Source organism: Geotrypetes seraphini, chromosome 1, assembly GCF_902459505.1.
Source record: "Geotrypetes seraphini chromosome 1, aGeoSer1.1, whole genome shotgun sequence".
Taxonomy (NCBI): Eukaryota; Metazoa; Chordata; class Amphibia; order Gymnophiona; family Dermophiidae; genus Geotrypetes; species Geotrypetes seraphini.
Window position 1 is genome coordinate 72959896 of NC_047084.1, and position 19414 is coordinate 72979309.

At 44.6% G+C, this 19414-nt stretch overlaps 1 protein-coding gene across 2 annotated transcripts in view; it reads left to right on the top strand.

Moving 5' to 3' along the window:
* Positions 1-18401, top strand: part of ADAMTS12 (ADAM metallopeptidase with thrombospondin type 1 motif 12) — a 521425-nt gene extending 503024 nt beyond the window's left edge. For both annotated transcript variants that reach the window (XM_033933191.1, XM_033933212.1), the window contains one exon: positions 16725-18401. In XM_033933191.1, coding sequence (XP_033789082.1) covers positions 16725-16879 — 155 coding nt within the window. In that variant the 3' untranslated portion in view covers positions 16880-18401. The remainder of the gene's footprint in view (positions 1-16724) is intronic.
* Positions 18402-19414: the final 1013 nt, after the last annotated feature.

The following is a 19414-nucleotide window of genomic DNA, read 5'->3' on the forward strand; positions in this document are numbered from 1 at the left end:
AAAACAAGACCTTTTAGCCGAAGGAGGGGCCAGTCCTTCGCCTAAAAGCAGGATTCTGTAACTGGTGTCTGTCAAAAACAACACCGGTTACAGAATCCTGGGGACTCCCTTCCCCCCCCCCACCCAGCAACAAGTGCGGCAGGAGAGATGCCTAATCTCTCCTGCCTTGATCATAATCCCTCCTGAACTCCCACGAACCGGCAGGAGAGATGTCCAATCTCTCCTGCTGGCACCCCCCCCCCCCCGACACACCTGAATACCGGCAGGAGGGAGCAAAGGTCCTCCTGCCAAAGGAACACACCCCATCCTGACAAACCTCCCTGAATACCAGCAGGAGGGATGCCAAGCCCTTCTACCGAAGGTGTACTCCCGCATCCCACAATGCACCGGGAAGGGGCAGGCCCGCCACTCCAAGGTTAGTTGGGGGGGGTCTGGGATAGGGGGGGTCCAGGGTAGTGGAGGGGGGGTCGGGGCACTAGGAGGGCATTCAGGGGTTCAGGGGGGATTTGCAGGGATTCACGGGGGTGGGGTGCACCTTCGGAAGGAAGGCTTGGGCTCCCTCCTGCCAGTATTTGGGTTTGTCGGGATGGGGATGCACCTTCAGCAGGAGGGCCTGGGCTCCCTCTTGCTGGTATTCGGTTTTGTCGGGGGGGGGGGGGTACCAGCAGGAGAGATAAGGCATCTCTCCTGTCGGTTTGCGGCAGTTCAAGGGGGAGATCGTGATCGTGGTAGGAGAGATTAGGCATCTCTCCTGCCGCGATCATTGCGGTGGGGGGTGGACAGGTTGCCTGGGCTGGAACTTAAGTTCCGTCTGGCAACCTGTCAACTCTTTCTGGTTATGGCTGCCAGACGACTTAAGTCTAGGTCAGCCCACCTCCCACCCACCTCCCACCCTTTCCCCTCCTCCAAAAACGCCTCTTTTCGCTCTAGGCGTTCAGAGGCAGAGTAAATGCCTAAGCTGGTTTTAGATATGTATAAAACAGAACTTTGATTATCAGTACTTGGACGATCTGTCTTTTTGATCATCCAAATATAAACTTAGGCCACTTTTGACCTTTTTTATTATTATTATGAGCCCCATAGGCTATAAGTGGTATATAAATACTAAAATAAAGAATTTTTTTTTTTTTTTTTTAAACCCCCTTTTATCAAGCTGCACTAGAAGTTTATAGCAAAATAAATTTGAATAAAAGCACATCCCTACTGTATTCTTTGTTCAAGCTGTTTCTGTAACCTAGAGATTTAGACATTCTGATCTTGTCATCTTGAACACTTGAATTTGGATTTAACTCACACATTTCCAATGAGAACCCAGCAGAACAGGGCCACATTTCGATAACCCCAATCATAAAAAACACGAAAGAACCACACAATTCACCGTCTAATTACAGACCAATTGCAAGTATCCCACTATTCACCAAAATAACCGAAGGGGTAGTAAATACCAAGCTAACCACATATCTGGAAAAATTCAACATCCTAAATGACAATCAATCAGGCTTCCGCTCTGACCACAGTACCGAAACCATCATAGCCTCTCTACTAGACAACTTACACACACTCTTCAGCCAGGGCTCCAGCGCATTGATCGTACAACTCGACCTGAGCAGTGCTTTTGACTTAGTCGACCACAACATTCTCCTAGACTGCCTTGCATCCATCGGCATCTCCGGCCAGGTCCTCAACTAGTTCCAGGGATTCCTAAGAAACAGATCATACCGAGTATTCAAGAATGACTCCTTTTCATACAGCTAGGACAACTCCTGTGGTGTTCCGCAGGGCTCCCCCCTGTCCCCTACCCTGTTTAATGTCTACCTCGCCTCCCTGGGTAATCTTCTACATAGCCTCAAGCTCAGATTCTTCATATACGCTGATGACATCACAATAGTCATCCCGCTATCCAGTTTCACTCCAGAATTCCTCACCTCCCTTTCAAATACACTCAATCAGATAGAACTTTGGATGCAATCCTACAGACTAAAACTAAACCCCGACAAAACAAAATTTTTCCTGGCTAGCCCTAAAGACAAAATCATAGACACCACAATTCAAGTAAAAGGATCGACCTTTCCCCTTGAACAAACCCTAAAAATACTAGGAGTCACACTAGATAAATACCTAACCCTGGAGCAGCACACTGACATTACAGTTAGGAAAAGCATCTCGGTGCTCTGGAAACTACGCACCATAAAAAAATATTTCGACGACACGTCATTCCGCCTCCTAGTGCAATCCGCCATTCTCAGCATACTGGACTACTGTAATATCATTTACCTGAGCTCCACGAAAAAAACTATCAGAAGACTCAGAATGATCCAGAACACCGCTGTCCGCCTTATATTCGGCCTGAAAAAATGGGAACATGTTACCCCTTTTTACCACAAACTTCATTGGCTACCATTGGAATCCAGAGTCCTATTTAAATTTACCTGTTTTTGTTACAAAACAGTATTCGGCCTAGCCCCAAACTACATCAACCCACACTTCATCCTGAATCACAGAAACAAGAACTCCCGCAGAATCCAGCTATTTGCTTTCCCCTCCCTAAAACTCTGCCACTCCAATATATTCTTCGGCAAAACCCTCGCCTTCCAGGCCGCCAAACTAAACCCATGGATAGCCCAATCAATCCTCGAGGCTCCAACCTACCTCAGCTTTAGAAAACTACTCAAAACACACCTCTTCCAACGCCACGACACTTAATTGCCCCCTCCCCAAAGAACCCCGCCCCACCCCCTTTTTATCTCGCCCCACCCCCACCCCCCGATCCATTCTATCCTTCCCCCCAATTTCATCTACTTCGTTGCCCGCATCCCTATTTAATTGAACACTTAACTCTACGTAAATCTGTTCAATTATTACTTAACTGCATGTAACTATGTTTAAATAATGTGTACTGCATGTAACCATGCACGTAACTATGTTTAATTAATGTAAATCTGTTCAATTAATACTTAACTGCATGTAACCATGTCTAATTAATGTGAACCGCCTAGAACTCACTGGGTATGGCGGTATACAAGAATAAAGTTATTATTATTATTATTATTATATATCATCAACTTGACTCCCCATATATACATTGTATAAAAATATGTGCTCTTCTGAAAGAAATTTACACGTAGATCCCCCATCTTCTAGAATTGGTCTGGAAAGCACTTGAAACTCTTCTTTCTCCTACTTGACCCCATTCCTATAGGTTGAAATTTTATATCCCAGATTTAAAACTGGCCTTGAAATCTGGTTCATCACCCAGTAATGTGTAAATTAAAAGGTAGTAACTTGGTCCAGCAATGTTTATAAGTGTCTGTGGCGCATCCTTTGGTTCTACCTCTTATTATCTTCCTCTCCTGTCTTGTGCTTTCTGCATTTTTCTCTTTATTTACCTCATCCACTGTCTGTTTCTTTTATTATTATTAGTCAAAATATTAAACTGAATTCCTCACAATTTCAAACTTGTGCTCTAATTGAGATACAATTTAGGAAGAGCCTAAAAAGTTAAGAAAATCAGCAGCAGTATTGTGGATCCTTATGTATTGATGTACAGTGGTCTCCCACGAATTTGCAGTTTGTGAAACGCGGACTCAATAATTCACAGTATGCTACAACCGCCTCTTCCTGTACTAAAGTCAGGCTACACCAATCAGGATCTGCGTGTCAAAGCAGCTCCTGATTGGTGTAGCCTGACTTTAGTAACAGGAAGAGGCAGTCGAAGCATACCGCATATGATTTTCTGCACCCGCCAGCGCCCCAGCTGCCCTCTCCTGTCTCTCCTGCCTTTTGACAGAAGCAAAACTGCATTTGCGGTTTTTCAAAATTCACAGGTGTCCCTGGAACGGACCCCCGTGAATTTTAGGGGAGTACTGTATATAAATTAAGTGGGTTTGCAAATAGAGCACCTCAAAAACTGGGAAAAAAGGAGATTGCATTTCTTTGTAAATCAATTATAGTATCATAATAAAACCCTAAGCACGCATGCGCACTTACAACTTCATAATCCCTGCCTCCGTGATCTGTAGCTCCGTGGCAGTGTTCAGCGGTTTGTGTGCGGCAGACCCTTTTCCTTTTGGTTTAGTTTCGGCGAGTAGTGGCGGCGGACCGGGGGTGGGGTTCAAGCATTGGTAGGTAGCAGCAGTGGAGGCCGGTACGGGGGGGGGCAGGCTTCGGCTTCGGCTCTGGAGGGAGACAGGCAGGCAGGCTGGCTGGCTTTAGCGCGGCAGATAGGGAGGAAGGTAGGCTGGCTAGCTTCGGGGGAGGGGGGTGGGACAAAGGTTGGAAGGCAGTGAGGGGGGACATAGGAAGGAGGCACTGGAGCACTAAGGACATGGGAAGAAGGCACTGGGGGCACTAAGGACATAGGAAGGAGGCACTGGGGGCATTAAGGACATAGGAAGGAAGGAGGGAGGGAATAGAAAGCGACAATTGTTGGGCCTGAGTGTAGAAAGTGGCCGACAGAGAGACAGACAGATCAAAAGAAGACCAGACAGCAGAAAAGGAGAGAAAGAAAAAGAAAGAAAGACAGACAGACAAACAGACACATCTACTCTAGCACCCATTAATGTAACAGGCTTAAACACTTGTACTGTATAATTGCATGAGGAATTAATGGTGCAAAAGAAATGAATACATTAAAATGAGCAAAAAAATGGTATAGGTTCTCAAACGGCTCAATGCCTTCTACAAGTAGCAGTACCACAAATTATTGGTGGAGATGCAGAACAAGAGCATCTGCATATGGAGTTGCCCATAAAGAGAGAGAGGGCTGATTAGAGAAACTTGTGACAAATATGAAAAAAAAAAGAAACATGAGCTCTTTGGCTTATTGCTTTCAGAAAATGAGGCAAGCGATAGAGCAGGTAATAGAAAGGATAAGCATAGCTAGAAAAAGCACACACAAATGGTAAATCTAGCTTTCCACTATTCCCCCCCTCATAAATCTTCACACTGATGGCTGAAATGTTTGCCGGCTGCTTAGTAAGGCATGGGATTTGCACAATATTTAAAGATTAGACGTCTCTAGTGCTCACTGAGATCTGTGGTTATCCCATGCTGCAGAGCTTGCATTGTAATGAAGAGATTCTGTCACTGATCTATTACCATTCCTTTCAGACTCTGATAACTCACCGCTTCAAGCTACTTCTTTGTCAAAGTAATGTTCTGTCATAGCAAAGGCAGTCGAATGGGGTGGGCTGCTGGGCCCATAGCCATAATAATATTTTGCCTATCTTGGCATCGGCAGCTAGAGAGGTGGCAGGGCTAAAGACTGGTTTGTTTGGCCCCTTCAACTGAAAAAGATGTTTCACTGCTCCGTGTCACAGAATGCAGAGCAAGAGAGCAAAACAGAGGGCGCACGTGAGAAATTAGTTTTCTTATTAACGACAAAATGTGGGTTGTTATAGCACTTCACTTATTTATTTATTTATTTATGTATTCAATTTTCTATACCATTCTCCCAGGGGAGCTCAGAACGGTTTACATGAATTTATTCCGGTATTCAAGCATTTTTCCCTGTCTGTCCCGGTGGGTTCACAGTCTATCTAATATACCTGGGGCATTGGGGGGGGGGACCAAGTGACCTGCCCAGGGTCACAAGGAGCAGAGAGAAATAAAAGCACAAAAAGTTGAAAATGGTTACATATTTGTTGAAATATATACCTTTATGACTAGCTTTCTGTTTTATTTAAAATACACTTTCACAAGAAAAATATAGAATGTCAGGTGGAACATGAACAGCACAGCTTAGGTTTGGATGTAATGTGCAGTAAAAAAAAAAAAAAATGGAGGAAAAAGCCTCAGACTAGGACCCTCCCACCTCCACAAAGGTGGTTAACAGGTGGTTAGGCGTTAACCTCATTGGCAAAAAACCTCCGCTGCACTCCAGAAAGTTAAAAACTTTAAGCAGAGCTGTGAGTGCTGAATGATAGGAGAAATAACTTTCAACTTATCTTCTGCTGATCGGTACACCAACGGTGGCCAGCGTTTCCCAAGTCTGCTGCCTCAGGGTGTAAAGTATCCGATCAAGCTTCAGTCGGGACGCCAAAATGCATCTCCTGCATCAAAAGACTTTTATTGCACATTACATCCAAACCTAAGCTGTGCTGTTCATGTTCCACCTGACATTCTATATTTTTCTTGTGAAAGTGTATTTTAAATTCTATTGAGTTTTTCACAAAATCCGAGTTTCTCCAGCTTTCTGTTTTATACATTTTTTTCTCACGATCAGCATAAATTGCATTAAAGATTAGAGTTAACATTCTAAAGTGTACAGCCAGCATTAGGACTTGGCTGCATAAATGCACTTATTCAAATTTCATGGCATGCTAAATTCGTACATTTTGGCCATATGTTTATAGACAGTCAAAGTGTATCTGTTTAATAGTGGTGGGGCTTGAGAAATCTTTATAAATTTAGAAGCACACATTGAGCACTCAAATTTACATAGATTGTGTTTCAGAATATATACAGAAAGGGTTAGATAGATTGTGGGCCCACCGGGACAGATAGGGAAAATGGGCTCACAATCTATCTAATGTACCTGGGGCAATGGGGGGATTAAGTGACTTGCCCAGGGTCACAGGAGCAGCGTGGGTTTGAACCCACAACCTCAGGGTGCTGAGGCTGTAGCTTTAACCACTGCGCCACACACTCCCCCTTATATAATTGACACAGAAATGATTACTGCAAAAATTTTAAGCAATTAAGTATGAAAATTACTCACCATTTAAAATCTGTTCTCCCAGTGAAACTTGGTCAAGGGAAAACTTCCTACAAATATTTTCACCTGATCTTCCTGTGGGTACTATTTTCAACTAAAAAAAAGGCATAATTTTGAAAATACAAACTATGTATTCTTGATTCCCCAGCCTAAGCTCTCCTCCTTTCCCCCAGGATGCTCCCATGACAGTTGAGGTAATGGGCATCCTTTTACCTGCATACAGAGTGCACACTTTTCAAAAAAAACATTTATCCAAATATTGCCATTTATATAGGTAAATGGGTGGATTTATTTTTCCTCCCTCCCTATTATGACTTCTGTGGATGATTAATTATGTGAAAAGAATTGCAAATCAACATTTCTAGTGCAATAGATGTGTCTTTCTGGAGAGTAGGGTATTCTCCCTATGTTTGCGAGCAATGCAAATTGAATCCACACCAGCTTTTCAACTCCACTTCCTTATTCCAAGGGCTCTACTGCCTGCTTCAGGTTTTCCTTTTGCTTGTGAGCCAGAAGGTGTCTTTATGATCTGCTCTGTATATTTTTTTATTATTTTTGGAATTTTTCATAGTTTTTGTGGCTATCGGTGCACCAGTTCGGGGGAGAATTTTGCCTGCGTGGAGAAGAGACAGATTTGAGTCTTCAGCCCGCAGGTTAATCCCTTGGGGATCTGTTTGGCCAGCCTGCAGCCTTAGCTCACCTACTGAATTGCAGGGGCTTGAACACAGGCTGCTAGGCATCCACAGGGGCTCAGCAGGGCACCAGGAAGGAAAGAAATTGGAGCAATGCCAGACCCAGGCATGGGGAAGGGGAGCTGTAGAGATGCCAGAAAAAATGCATCCTGGTGGTCCACACTTAGAGAGCTCAGTGGTCCAAACTGCAGACTGCAGTCCATTGTGTGAGTAGTTTGGTGTATGTATTATAAAGGGTACAGTGGACGTTCTGGGTAAGGCTAAGTCATTTGTAAGAGAAAAGTATATCAATCTTCACTATATGATACTGTTATTTAAAAACAACATTTACATAGGTAGAGGTTGATAATGTGGGAGTGTGTGGTACAGTGGTTAGAGCTACAGCCCCAGCACCCCAGCATTTAGGGCTCCTTTTATCAAGCCACGCTAGCGGGGTTAACACGCGCGACGTTTCATCATGTGCTAACCCCCGCGCTGGCCAAAAACTACCACCTGCTCAAGAGGAGGTGGTAGCGGCAAGTGCGGCCAGCGGTTTAATGTGCATTATTACGCGCGTTAAACCGCTAGCGCGGCTTGATAAAAGGAGCCCTTAGAGTATTTTTTTTGAAATTATATATAAACAGTGTAAGAACAAAAAATAAAACTAATAATAAAACAGTCGTTGGAATTGGGAGGTGGAGGTTGAAACCAATGAGGATAGTCCCACTGAGGTTTGCAGGCTTAGCCAAATTGCCGGCAGCAAACTGGGACCTGAGGTTCTTCCTCCATTAGTAAGAACATGTAACAGTTGTTTGAACTTAAGTAGAATCGTCCCAGTACCTGTACTGTACGTTTTCACTTATTAAAAAGTAGTGAAAAGAATGAAAAGGCGAAGAGAGTATTTTTCAGAGCAAGTCACTTAATCCCCCAGTGCCCCAGGTATATTAGATAGAGTGGGAGCCCGCCAGGACAGATAGGAAAAAATGCTTGAGTACCTGAATAATTTGTAATCCGCATAGAATTATAGGATATGCAGAATATAAATAAATAAATGTTTCAAGTTTCAAGTTTATTTAAAAAAAAATTTTTTAACCGCTTAATCAGGTTTCTAAGTGGTGTACAATATAAAAATTACATAAAAACAGATTAAAAGTTAGGGATACTAGACAATAGCAAAATAGCTTAGTGAAACACATAAAAAGACATATGGGCATGTGGATTTACTTCTAACAATAGGAAAGAAAAGGAAGAACTGCAATCGTGAAAGAAATAGCACAACAAAAAGGGGAAAGAACAATAGGTTAGGGTAAAAAGTGATAAAACTTGTTTGTTTTTGTCCTTAAGAGGACAGTTATTGTCCAAAGGCATCCTGGAACAAAAATGGTTTTAATTTTGATTTGAATTGTTTTATTACGGATTCACTGCGCAAATAATTGGGCAGTGAGCTCCAGAGAGAAGGGACAGGGACAGCGAAATTATTGGAACGCAACATGTGGATTAATTTTAATGATGGTATGACAAGGAGGTTTTGTGACATTGAAAGAAGTGATCTTGAAGGATTATAAGGAATTAAAAGTCTGTCAATGAACTCTGGTGGTAGGGAGGTAGTTATAGGCTTTGCATTTTTACCCTAAAAGGAAAATTAAAGTGTCAAAAATCATGTTTGCTTTGAGACCTGTGCAGCTGCTGCAATATTTGACATGGAGCGATTCCAATTTGATGCAAGAGTAAATATTTGGGTCTAAAGTTTTTTGGAAAAGTGAGTAAAAGGCACACAGTGAGTAAATAAACCCCCTGTGTGCACTGTCTATGGATAGAGAAAATGTTAACAATCTTTCTATGCCTTTGCCACCTCAAGCATCTCAAAAATATTTCATTCTAATACAATTAGAATTTTAGAAAACACAAGTATCTCTAGATATTCAGCCTAGCACTGCAAAAATCAGCGAGTAAATCAATTTTCATGTGAGTCAGAGAGATGGAGGAAGAAGATGAGAAAAATAATGAAATGGAGAAGTAGGAAGAAAGCAAGAAAAACGAATACATAACAGAAAAGTCCCTTCTCTCTTTTGATCAGCAATTAAGAGATACATTTTTATACTAGGCTAATTTGTGCATTAACAAAATTATCATCAAGTCTCCTATAATTCTCTCTTAATTGTGGGTGTTCTAGGTGTTTCTTTGATTAAAAGTGCCATCCTTAATGTTTTGAAATGACCTTAATTTATTTTCCCCAAACAGAATAGCAAACAAGTCTTCCTACACCTTTTTTAAATATCCTAAGGTTGTAGATAAAAATGATGGTGAGAATGAAAGTAATTATAATAATCATCATAACAGAGCACTAATTAGAAGTGTTTCTGAAATGCCTTGTAACTACTTTTCAGATGGCATTAGGAGAAAAATGGAAAACAAAATAAAATGTAGTGTCATCTTTTCCATGACAAAATATTCAACAAAGATGCTAACGTATTTCTCTGTGTTTATGAATATTCAGAGCAAGCTATTTGTGTTCACCAGTGACTGGTGAACATATATAACTCAGATTTAAATTTTAAAAACACACATATGGATAATATTTGGTCATTTAAATCGCTAAAGACCCTTCTACTAAACCCTGCTATATCCTTATACCCAAATTCTGTAAGGTGCCGAAAGCTGTGTACGCACATCGGTGCGAGTAGCCAATGTGCATGTACAACTTAATTAATTGGCCTAATCAGCACTGATAATTGTCAATTAACACCTTATAACTAATGCTAATTGTAACTAATTAAACGTAACATGCACAACTCAGAAAGCACAATTCTATAAAAAGTATGCGCCAATTTCAGTGCGTGAATTTGAAAGGGGCCGTGGCTAGGGGTGGATTGTGGGCGTTCCTAAAAAGATATGCATATAGAATTAAGTGACTTACCCAGGGTCACAAGAGCAGCAGGAGTTTGAACCCACAACCACAGGATGCTGAGGCTGTAATCTTTAACCACTGCACCACACTCTCCCCCAGTGCTAAGCACAATCCTTTAAAAGGAATGCAAAGTTTGTAGAATTGCAGTAAGGGCTAGCTTCACTAAGCAAACCGATCGTGTTCCGATCGGTTTGCGACCCAATTTCCCTCTGACCCGATTCACTAACCTCTGTCCCAATCATCCTCCAATCCACACATGCAAATGGGGGGGAACAGCATTGAAATGTAGGCAGGCAGCGATTCACTAACAAAAACCCTGTAATACTGACTGAACTGACTGATCACAAACAAGCAACTGCTGGGGACCAGTCGTTCACTGCTTTCCGACTGCCATCTCCTGCTCTCTGCCTGCTGTTTACCCTGACTTTCCAGCTCTCTGCCCCCGACTCTCCTGCTCTTTGCCGTGATTTTCTCCTGCCGGCCTGCTCTGCCCCAAATCTCCTCTCCTGCTCCCTACCCCGACTCTCTGACAATTTTCTCCTGCCGGCCTGCTCTGCCCCGAATCCCCTCTCCTGCTCCCCGCCCAGACTCTCTGCCAATTTGCTCCTGCTGGCCTGCTCTGCCCCGAGTCTCCTCTCCTGCTCCGACTCTCTGCCAATTTTCTCCTGCCGGCCTGCTCTGCCCCGAATCTCCTCTCCTGCTCCCTGCCCCGACTCTCTGCCAATTTACTTGTGCCGGCTTGCTCTGCCCCTGACTCTCCTGCTCTCTGCCCCAAGCGTTGCCCTGGCCTTCCCCCGAAGTGCGAGCCCGTGGTTTTAAACCGCGGGTTTAAAGCGGGTTAAAACCATGGGCTCGCTGCGGGTTTAAAGGGGATTAAAATGAAGGGCTCACTGGACTAAAGTTATTTTAAAAAGTGGCTGCTCTTCGACGCATGCACAGACCATCTACAGATGGTCTGTGCATGCGTCGGGATTGCTACAGAGCAATCCGGGCGCTTGGTTGGGGGCATGATTCCGATCACCCTCATTTGCATGAGGGCGATTCGTGAATCAGCCCCCCGGAAAAGGATCGGATCCAATCTTCTGACGTCAGAGGAGGGGCGGGACCACGGAGGAGGAAACAGCCGATGTAAGCAAAGATCGCTGGCATCGCGCGATCTTGCTGCAGGCTGTTTCCCCAGGGAAATGAAGCGGGGAGGCCGGGGGAATAAGCAGTGCTTCGTGGTGGTGGGGCCGAGCGGTCCTTCGAGGTAGTGGGGGGGGCAGCAGGCCTTCAGGGTGGGGCGGGCAGGCAGACCTTGTGGAAGGGGGGGAGACAGGCCTTAAGGGGGACAGGCCTTCATGGAGAACAGGCAGGCAAGCCTTCAAAGGGGGGACAAGCCTTCGGGGGGTTGCAGGCCTTCGTGGGGGGGACAGGCAGGCCTTCGGGGGGGGACAGGCCATCGGAGGGGGGTGCAGGCCTTAGGGGGGGACAGGCCTTCCAGGGAGGGCACAGGCCTTCAAGGGGGGGACAGGCAGGCAGGCCTTCAAGGGGGGATAGGCCTTCGGGGGGGGTGACAGGCCATTGGGGGGGGACAGGCCTTCTAGGGAGGGCACAGGCCTTCAAGGGGGGGGGGGACAGGCCTTCAAAGGGGGGTGTAGGCCTTCGGGGGGTGCAGGCCTTCAAGGGGGGGGGACAGGCCTTCGGGGGGGTGCAGGCCTTCAAGGGGGGGACAGGCCTTCGAGGGGGGTGTAGGCCTTCGGGGGGGTTCCAGGCCTTCGGGGGGGACAGGCCTTCAAGGGGAATAGGCAGGCAGGCCTTCAAGGGGGGGACAGGCCTTCGGGGGGGTGCAGGCCTTCAGGGGGGGTGCAGCCCTTCAAGGGGGGGACAGGCCTTCAAGGGGGAGACAGGCCTTCAGGGGTGGGATGCAGACCTTTAAGGGGGACAGACCTTCAGGGGAGGGGGGGCCCTGGTGTAGAAGTACACGGAGGGAAGGGGGAGGGGTTCAAAGAGACGTGCATATGCCGGACTTTGGGTGGGAAGAAATAATGGGTCTGAAAATAGAGGAGAGAGAGAGAGAGATGATGGACATGGGTTTTAGGGAGGGAAGGAACAGAAAGGGAGAGAAGTTGGACACAAGGGATGGTGTGGAGGGGGGATAGGGATATTGGTTAGGAGGGTAATTGGGAAAAGAAAGGGAGAAATGGTGGACCCTGGGGTGGTGGGGAAGGAGGGAGAGCTGCTGGATGAAAGGGTAGTTAAGAAAAGGTGGATCTGTGGAGGGAGACAAAAAAAGGAAAGATGCCATACATCCGGGGGAGGGAAGGGAAACGGAAGGGGAGGACAGAGATGGCAGATGGATGGTTAGCATGGAGAAAGAAGAAAGAAGGAGACCCTGGCAAGCAAGTTATCAGAAGACAACCCCAGAGCCTTGGACCAACAAGATTTGAAAAATAACCAGACAACAAAAAGGTAGAAAAACTAATTTTATTTTCTGTTTTGTGATTACAATATGTCAGATTTGAAATGTGTATCCTGCCAGAGCTGGTGTTAGACCGCAAACGTGAGCTAGGATTTAACAGAGAGAGGAAAAGTCCTTTTTGTTTCTTTATTTTATTTACATCACAGCGCCAGTGTGGTTAGGAGAAGCCAAAGGGGGGTGAAAAAGCTATAAAATAAACCCACCAGGATGTTTGAAAAAAACACCCAATTGGGCAGGAAAATCGAATCGATAAACCAATTCAATAGGCTGAATCGAATCGAAATTTTTTTTTCCTGAATCTGGCAGCACTAGTTTGCGCTACTGTCTTAGACTTTAGGACCTGGGATTGGGGAGAGATGGCATCCTCAGTACTTTATAATTCAAATGAAATGAGGATTTGGTCAGATTTTTGAAGGGTCTGCACTCTGCAGAAGAAAAATATTGTATAGGACGGGGACATGAGACAGCAGGAAATGGGAACTTTTCTTCCTTCTATTTTTGTGAATGGAAAGGCTGAGGATGTCAGAGAGTTCAGTTAAAATATGTGCTTTATAAGAAAATATAATAATGTGTTTTATAAAGTTTATAGCATTGCTGGCCTACCCGGTAAGGTGTTCCTAGTGGTGGTGGCGGCAGCGTATCAATGTGTTGAGAGGAAGAGGTGATCTGGGAAATTCTGCTGAGCAAACTCCGGGCCCATTTCCACCCCCCAGTTAGTCCACTCCACTCAACTGGTTCACACACTGAGTGGGTCTTTGGGTGTTGTTCCTGGGTAGTTGTTTTGGGATCTCTTCCAGTGGTTTGTCAGTATCTCCTTCTGGTCCAAGGAAGGAAACTTTGTTAACCTTAGCACTGACCTACAGAATATGTTTGTAACAGCGCTGCTTGTGTGGCATTAGTCTATGTAGTGATCGAAAGAAAAAACCAGACCTTTGCACATTTTTGCACTATATGGTGGGTGTATGAGGAGATTCACATTTCCTGCACAGCTAAGTCCGTGTGAAGTTACCTTGTGCTGTATTTGACATCTAGCAAAGTCTCTGTTTGGAAGGAAAGATCTCAGCTTAAAAATGAAGTGGCCAGAAGTTATGGTAAAAGCAGATAGCGTAGCTGGTTTTAAGAAAGGTTTGGACAAATTCCTGGAGGAAAAGTCCATAGTCTGTTATTAAGACATGGGGGAAACATCTGCTTGCCCTAGATCGGTAGCATGGAATGTTGCTACTCTTTGGGTTTTGACCAGGTACTAGTGACCTGGATTGGCTTCCATGAGAATTGGTTACTGGGCATGATGGACCATTGGTCTGACCCAGTTAGGCTATTCTTATGTTATGTTCTCATCTGTAAGGGCCTTTGTTTTCACTTCTTATTTTAATGTATTTTTTTTCTGAGAACTTATCAGTGTTTTTTATAATGGGAACAAAAATGGAAGAGAATTAATGTGTGTGGAATGGGGGGGTAATTAATTTCTTCAGCTAAATAATTCAATCCACCTCAACCAGACATAGGAGAACTCAAGCACCATTCACACACCCTCCAACCAAAAACGTCAAAAGAAAAAAACAGTTCGACAACCTCCTAGCCATTCGAGCTGCAACACTCGACCCCTAACTCTACAACCTATTGACCTCGACCACAAACTACAAAACCTTCAAAAAAGAAATAAAAACTCTTCTATTCAAAACACACATAAAACCGAACTAACACAATCAGAACTGTCCCAAGCCTCACCTGCAACTACTTCATATGTACTTCTGATGTCATGACAATTCAGACATAATTTATGTTATGTTATGGTATGTTTGGAATAATGGTTACATATATGAGGTTCAATAAAAGAAAATTTTCACTGCCTGTTTCTATTATGACCATTTATTCAGTTTCATGGTTATTACAAAAAATATTTTTTTACATGGAGGGGGGTGTCAAAAAATTATGGGCCCCAGGTGCCACATACCCTAGGTACGCCACTGGACAGGGTACAGAGCCTGGCAGGGAGGGAGGGGGACAGGGTGTAGAGCCTGGCAGGACAGGGAGAGAGGGAGGCGGTCTGGGTGCAGAGCCTGGCAGGGGACGTCTCCAAGGGTCGCGGGGTTCCTGCGGGATTGGATGCGAGGCTCATCTTCTCTCTACCTGCCCTGCCGCAGCACACACACACACAGCCGATTGGAACTTAAGTCTTCCACGATGTCAGCGCTGACGTCGGAGGGAGGGCTTAAGCAAAGCCCTCCCTCCCTCCGACGTCAGCGCTTACATCGGGAAGACTTCCGTTCCGATTGGCTGTGTGCTGCGATCGGCAGTGGCGTATCAAGGGGGGGCGGGGAGGACAGTCCACCCCGAGTGCAGCCATAGTGGGGGGGGGGGTGCACAGCCGGCCAGGTCCCCTTACCTTTGTGGTGCTTCCTCTGACCGACCGACAACAGGCCCGGTCTGACAAACCTCCCTGCCCTGTAGCCGCGAATCTAAATTACTTTCATACAGCAGCTTCAATACTCCAGCTGCTGTAAGAAGGTAATTTAGATTCGCGGCTACAGGGCAGGGAGGTTTGTCGGACCGGGCCTGTTCTGTTGTCAGTCAGGAGGGGAAGCGCCACAAAGGTAAGGGGCAGGGAGGGAGAAAGGGAGAAAAGGTGGAGTGGAGAGGAAAAGACACTTAAGGTAAAACTGAGGGGGGAGAAGGACGCTGAAAGCACTGGGGAAGAAAAAGGGGTGGAGAAGTTCGCTGAAAAGACATGGGGAAGACGGGGGGAAGGATGCTGAAAGGACATGGGGAAGACGGGGGGAAGGATGCTGAAAGGACATGGGGAAGACAGAGGGGGGGAGAAGGACACTGAAAGCACATGGGGAAGACAGAGGGGGGAGAAAGACACTGAAAGCACATGGGGAAGAAATAGGGGGGAGAAGGATGCTGACAGGACATGGGGAAGATGGGGGGAGAAGGACGCTGAAAGGAAATGGGGAAGAGAGAGTGGGGAGAAGACGCTGGCAGGGAAGAAGACAGAGATGCCAGACTATGGGGGGAGCGGAGGGAAGAAGATGGGTGCCAGACCAATTTGGAAGGGGGGAGAAAGGGAGAGGCACAGCAACAGAGCAAATGGAAGACGTAGAGAGAAGAGAGATAGTGGATGGAAGGAATTGAATGAGAACATGAGGAAAGCGGAAACCAGGCAACAAAGGTAGGAAAAAAATTCTATTTCTTTTTTTTTTGCTTTAGGATAAAGTAGTATATTAGTTGTGTTGATAAAAATTTATAAACTTTAGAGGCTCTGGTAGAAACCCATTTACAAAGTATGTATTCTTCCCAATCAATATTTCCAAATTAATAAAGTCTTTTTGCTTATTTGTAAATGGGTTTCTACCAGAGCCTTTAATTCAGTAGCATAATTAAATGAAATAACTATTTCAGTAGTTTATAGGGACGGGTGGAGACGGAGGGAATTCCTCGCGGGGACGGTGGGGACGGAGGGGGATTCCTCGCGGGGACGGGTGGGGATGAGGGATTCCTCGCGATGACGGGTGGGATTCCTCGTGGGGACGGGTGGGATTTCTGTCCCTACGCAACTCTCTACTCTAGACTTCACATCTCATCTCACTGGAATGGTTTAAAAAATATCAACCTTTTCTCGGTAGAACACAGGATTATTGCAAATTCTGCTAGTGAGGAACATTCTAATGATTGTGAAAAGAAAAGCAGATGTAGACTATTAGCTGAGATAAACAATGCCTGAATACATTTTCCCAGACAGTCATTAGTGTAATCCTCTCTTCATCATATGTCAAATGCATTACATTACTGGATTACTGTGAAACTTGTCTTAAACGCATTGCAAACTTATTTCAAAGAAAGATACGGCAAATGATAACTGTATTACATATAGCTAAACAATGTCATATATTGATAGGAAAGTAGAAAATAATGCTATCAATTTCTGTAAATAATATATGCTCATTTCATTTTGTTTTTTTGTCATAGGTCTCTCTTGCAGGAAAGATAAGATGTCAGTTAATTTCTGCCAAACTGTGAAATCTATTGGCAAATGTTCTGTGGCGGCCATACAGACTCAGTGTTGCTTCACTTGCTCCCGGCAATCTAACGCTAAACTCAGAAGACGTACTACAATCAGCTAGGCATCCATGGGGAAAAAAAATTACTCCTTATGAAAATCAAGGAATAGACAACTCACTGGTCTTGCATTGTTCAGGGACATAGCTGATATAACGTAATATTGTTTTCTTTGCTGTCTTAAGAAATGTCTGTTGCCATGAGAACAGCAAAACTATGGGCTCCTTTTACGAAGGCGCGTTAGGGCCTTAACGCGTGGAATAGCGCGCGCTAAAATGCCGCATGCGCTAGCCACTACCGCCTCCTCTTGAGCAGGCGGTAGTTTTTTTGGCTAGCGCGTGCTAATCCGATACGTGCGCTAAAAACGCTAGCGCACCTTCGTAAAAGGAGCCCTATGTGTAGCTTTGTGGTAAGGAGTTACTTTGCATTTCTTATGACTTTCAGCTATTGGTTGTTACTATTATAGTTCTAAAGATTTTATGTATGAAATTCATTTGACATTTTAATTAAGAAGAGTTGAAGTTTTAAACAAAATCCATACAGTATCTTTTTTCATGTTTCTCCTTGATGGATGACTCAACACCTACCTTCATTGCGTTTCTATTTGATCTTGACTTCTTTTAATGCTCACACACTGTACTTATGCCTAAAGCTGCAGATCCAATTTACCTCATCAACATTAGCATTACAAGATACAATGAGCCAATGTTTCAAATTGCTGTATAAACCTAACATTAAAACCAAAATGGCCTCCAGATAGAGAGACTATCCCAGGCTTTCTTGAAATCAGACACAGTCTCTGTCTCCACCACCTCTACCGGGAGACTGTTCTATGCATCTTATCACCCTTTCTGTAAAAAAGTATTTCCTTAGATTACTCCTAAGCCTATCACGTCTTAACTTCATCCTATGCCCTCTTATTCCAGAGCTTTCTTTCAAATGAAAGAGACTCGACTCATGTGCCTAAGAACAAATATTTGCAGAGTAAAGGAGGAAGTTATCAACATAGGTTATTGTTAAGTTGGGTTATTTTACTGTTAACCTGGGTTATTAGTAATAAGGGGCTCGTTTTACAAAGCTGCGTTAGCAGTTTATCGCACGTAATAGCGTGTGCTAATATGACGGCCGCGCTAGTCGCTACCACCCCCTCTTGAGCAGATGGTAGTTTTCCAGCTAGCCAGGGGGTTAGCGCGTGATTAAAAGTCGCGTGCGATAAAGCCGCTAACGAGGCTTCGTAAAAGGAGCCCTAGGTCTCAATGCCTAAAATGGGGCCTGTGCTAACATAGTACCATGTGATAAAATAGCCTATCTTAATGGTAGCCCACATTGATAACGTCTTCCCCACAAACCACCCAGCATACAATTAGCATTAATGAAGCAAAAATCATTAATGATCTTTAATAGAGAAATAACACCAGCATTCCGAAGAACTGCTGAGTTAGTATTTTCTGATAAATGTTACTGTAAAATATAAAATAAATTGTGCTACAATGAAATAAGGGGCCCTTTTACCAAGCGGCAGTAAGCACTAGACAGGGGTAGGGAACTCCGGTCCTCGAGAGCCGTATTCCATTCGGGTTTTCAGGATTCCCCCAATGAATATGCATGAGATCTATGTGCATGCACTGCTTTCATGGCATCTTCATTGGGAAAATCCTGAAAACCCGACTGGAATACGGCTCTCGAGGACCGGAGTTCCCTACCCCTACGACTAGCACATGCTTTTTGCTGCTTGAAATCCACGGGTGAGGATATGCTCAGGCGCCACACAGTAATTTCGGGCTTGGTGCACGCCATGTTTGGGAACTGTGGGCACTGGCTAGTGCTGACTAATTAGCACAAGATTAGCGTGGGGACCCTTACTACCTACAAAATAGGTGTTGGTGCAGGCTCAGGTGCTAATGGCCACGTCCAATTCTGAAATTGGCTTGTGGCCATTAATGGGGAAAAAGCCATTTTAGAGTCATGCTAAAAAGCGGCCATAGCGTGTAGGAAGTTCATGCACTGAAAATACCACAGCCCACTTTTTGGCACAGTTCTATAAAAGGGCCCCTAAATTTGCAAAACTGTGCATACATCATTCTCATTCAGAAATCTGTTAAGGTATGTGGGTTTTTTAATGGCTCTACAGATTTTGATTTCTGAAAAGCTGAATGTTAGCTGTGCATCTGAGTGGTAAATGTTGGGGAAAAAAAACCCACAGTAATGAAGACACTTTTTCATACATATCAGTGAGCTGCACAGCCAGTAAGCACTAATGCAAAAATTATACATTGGTCCATTGTATTTATATGTGTTAACAAAAGTTTTACGTTCATAGCAATTGTTCAAAAATTTGGTGCTATTGTATGATGGTGCTATTGTATTTTTTAATACCATGCAATGAAAATGATTTTAAAAAAGCATTCTGGCTGTCCTGTCATGATGTTTTGTTTATCAAAGACCGATTCGAGAAAGGATGTTCCAAATCAGTGAATCGCAAACTGTGTGCCGCAGCGAGATTCCAGGTGTGCCAACAGGGATTAAAGGACACATGATGCATACCGAGTATCACTTCCAGCATCGGCACCTCTCCTCATCTCTGCCCACACACAAACCTC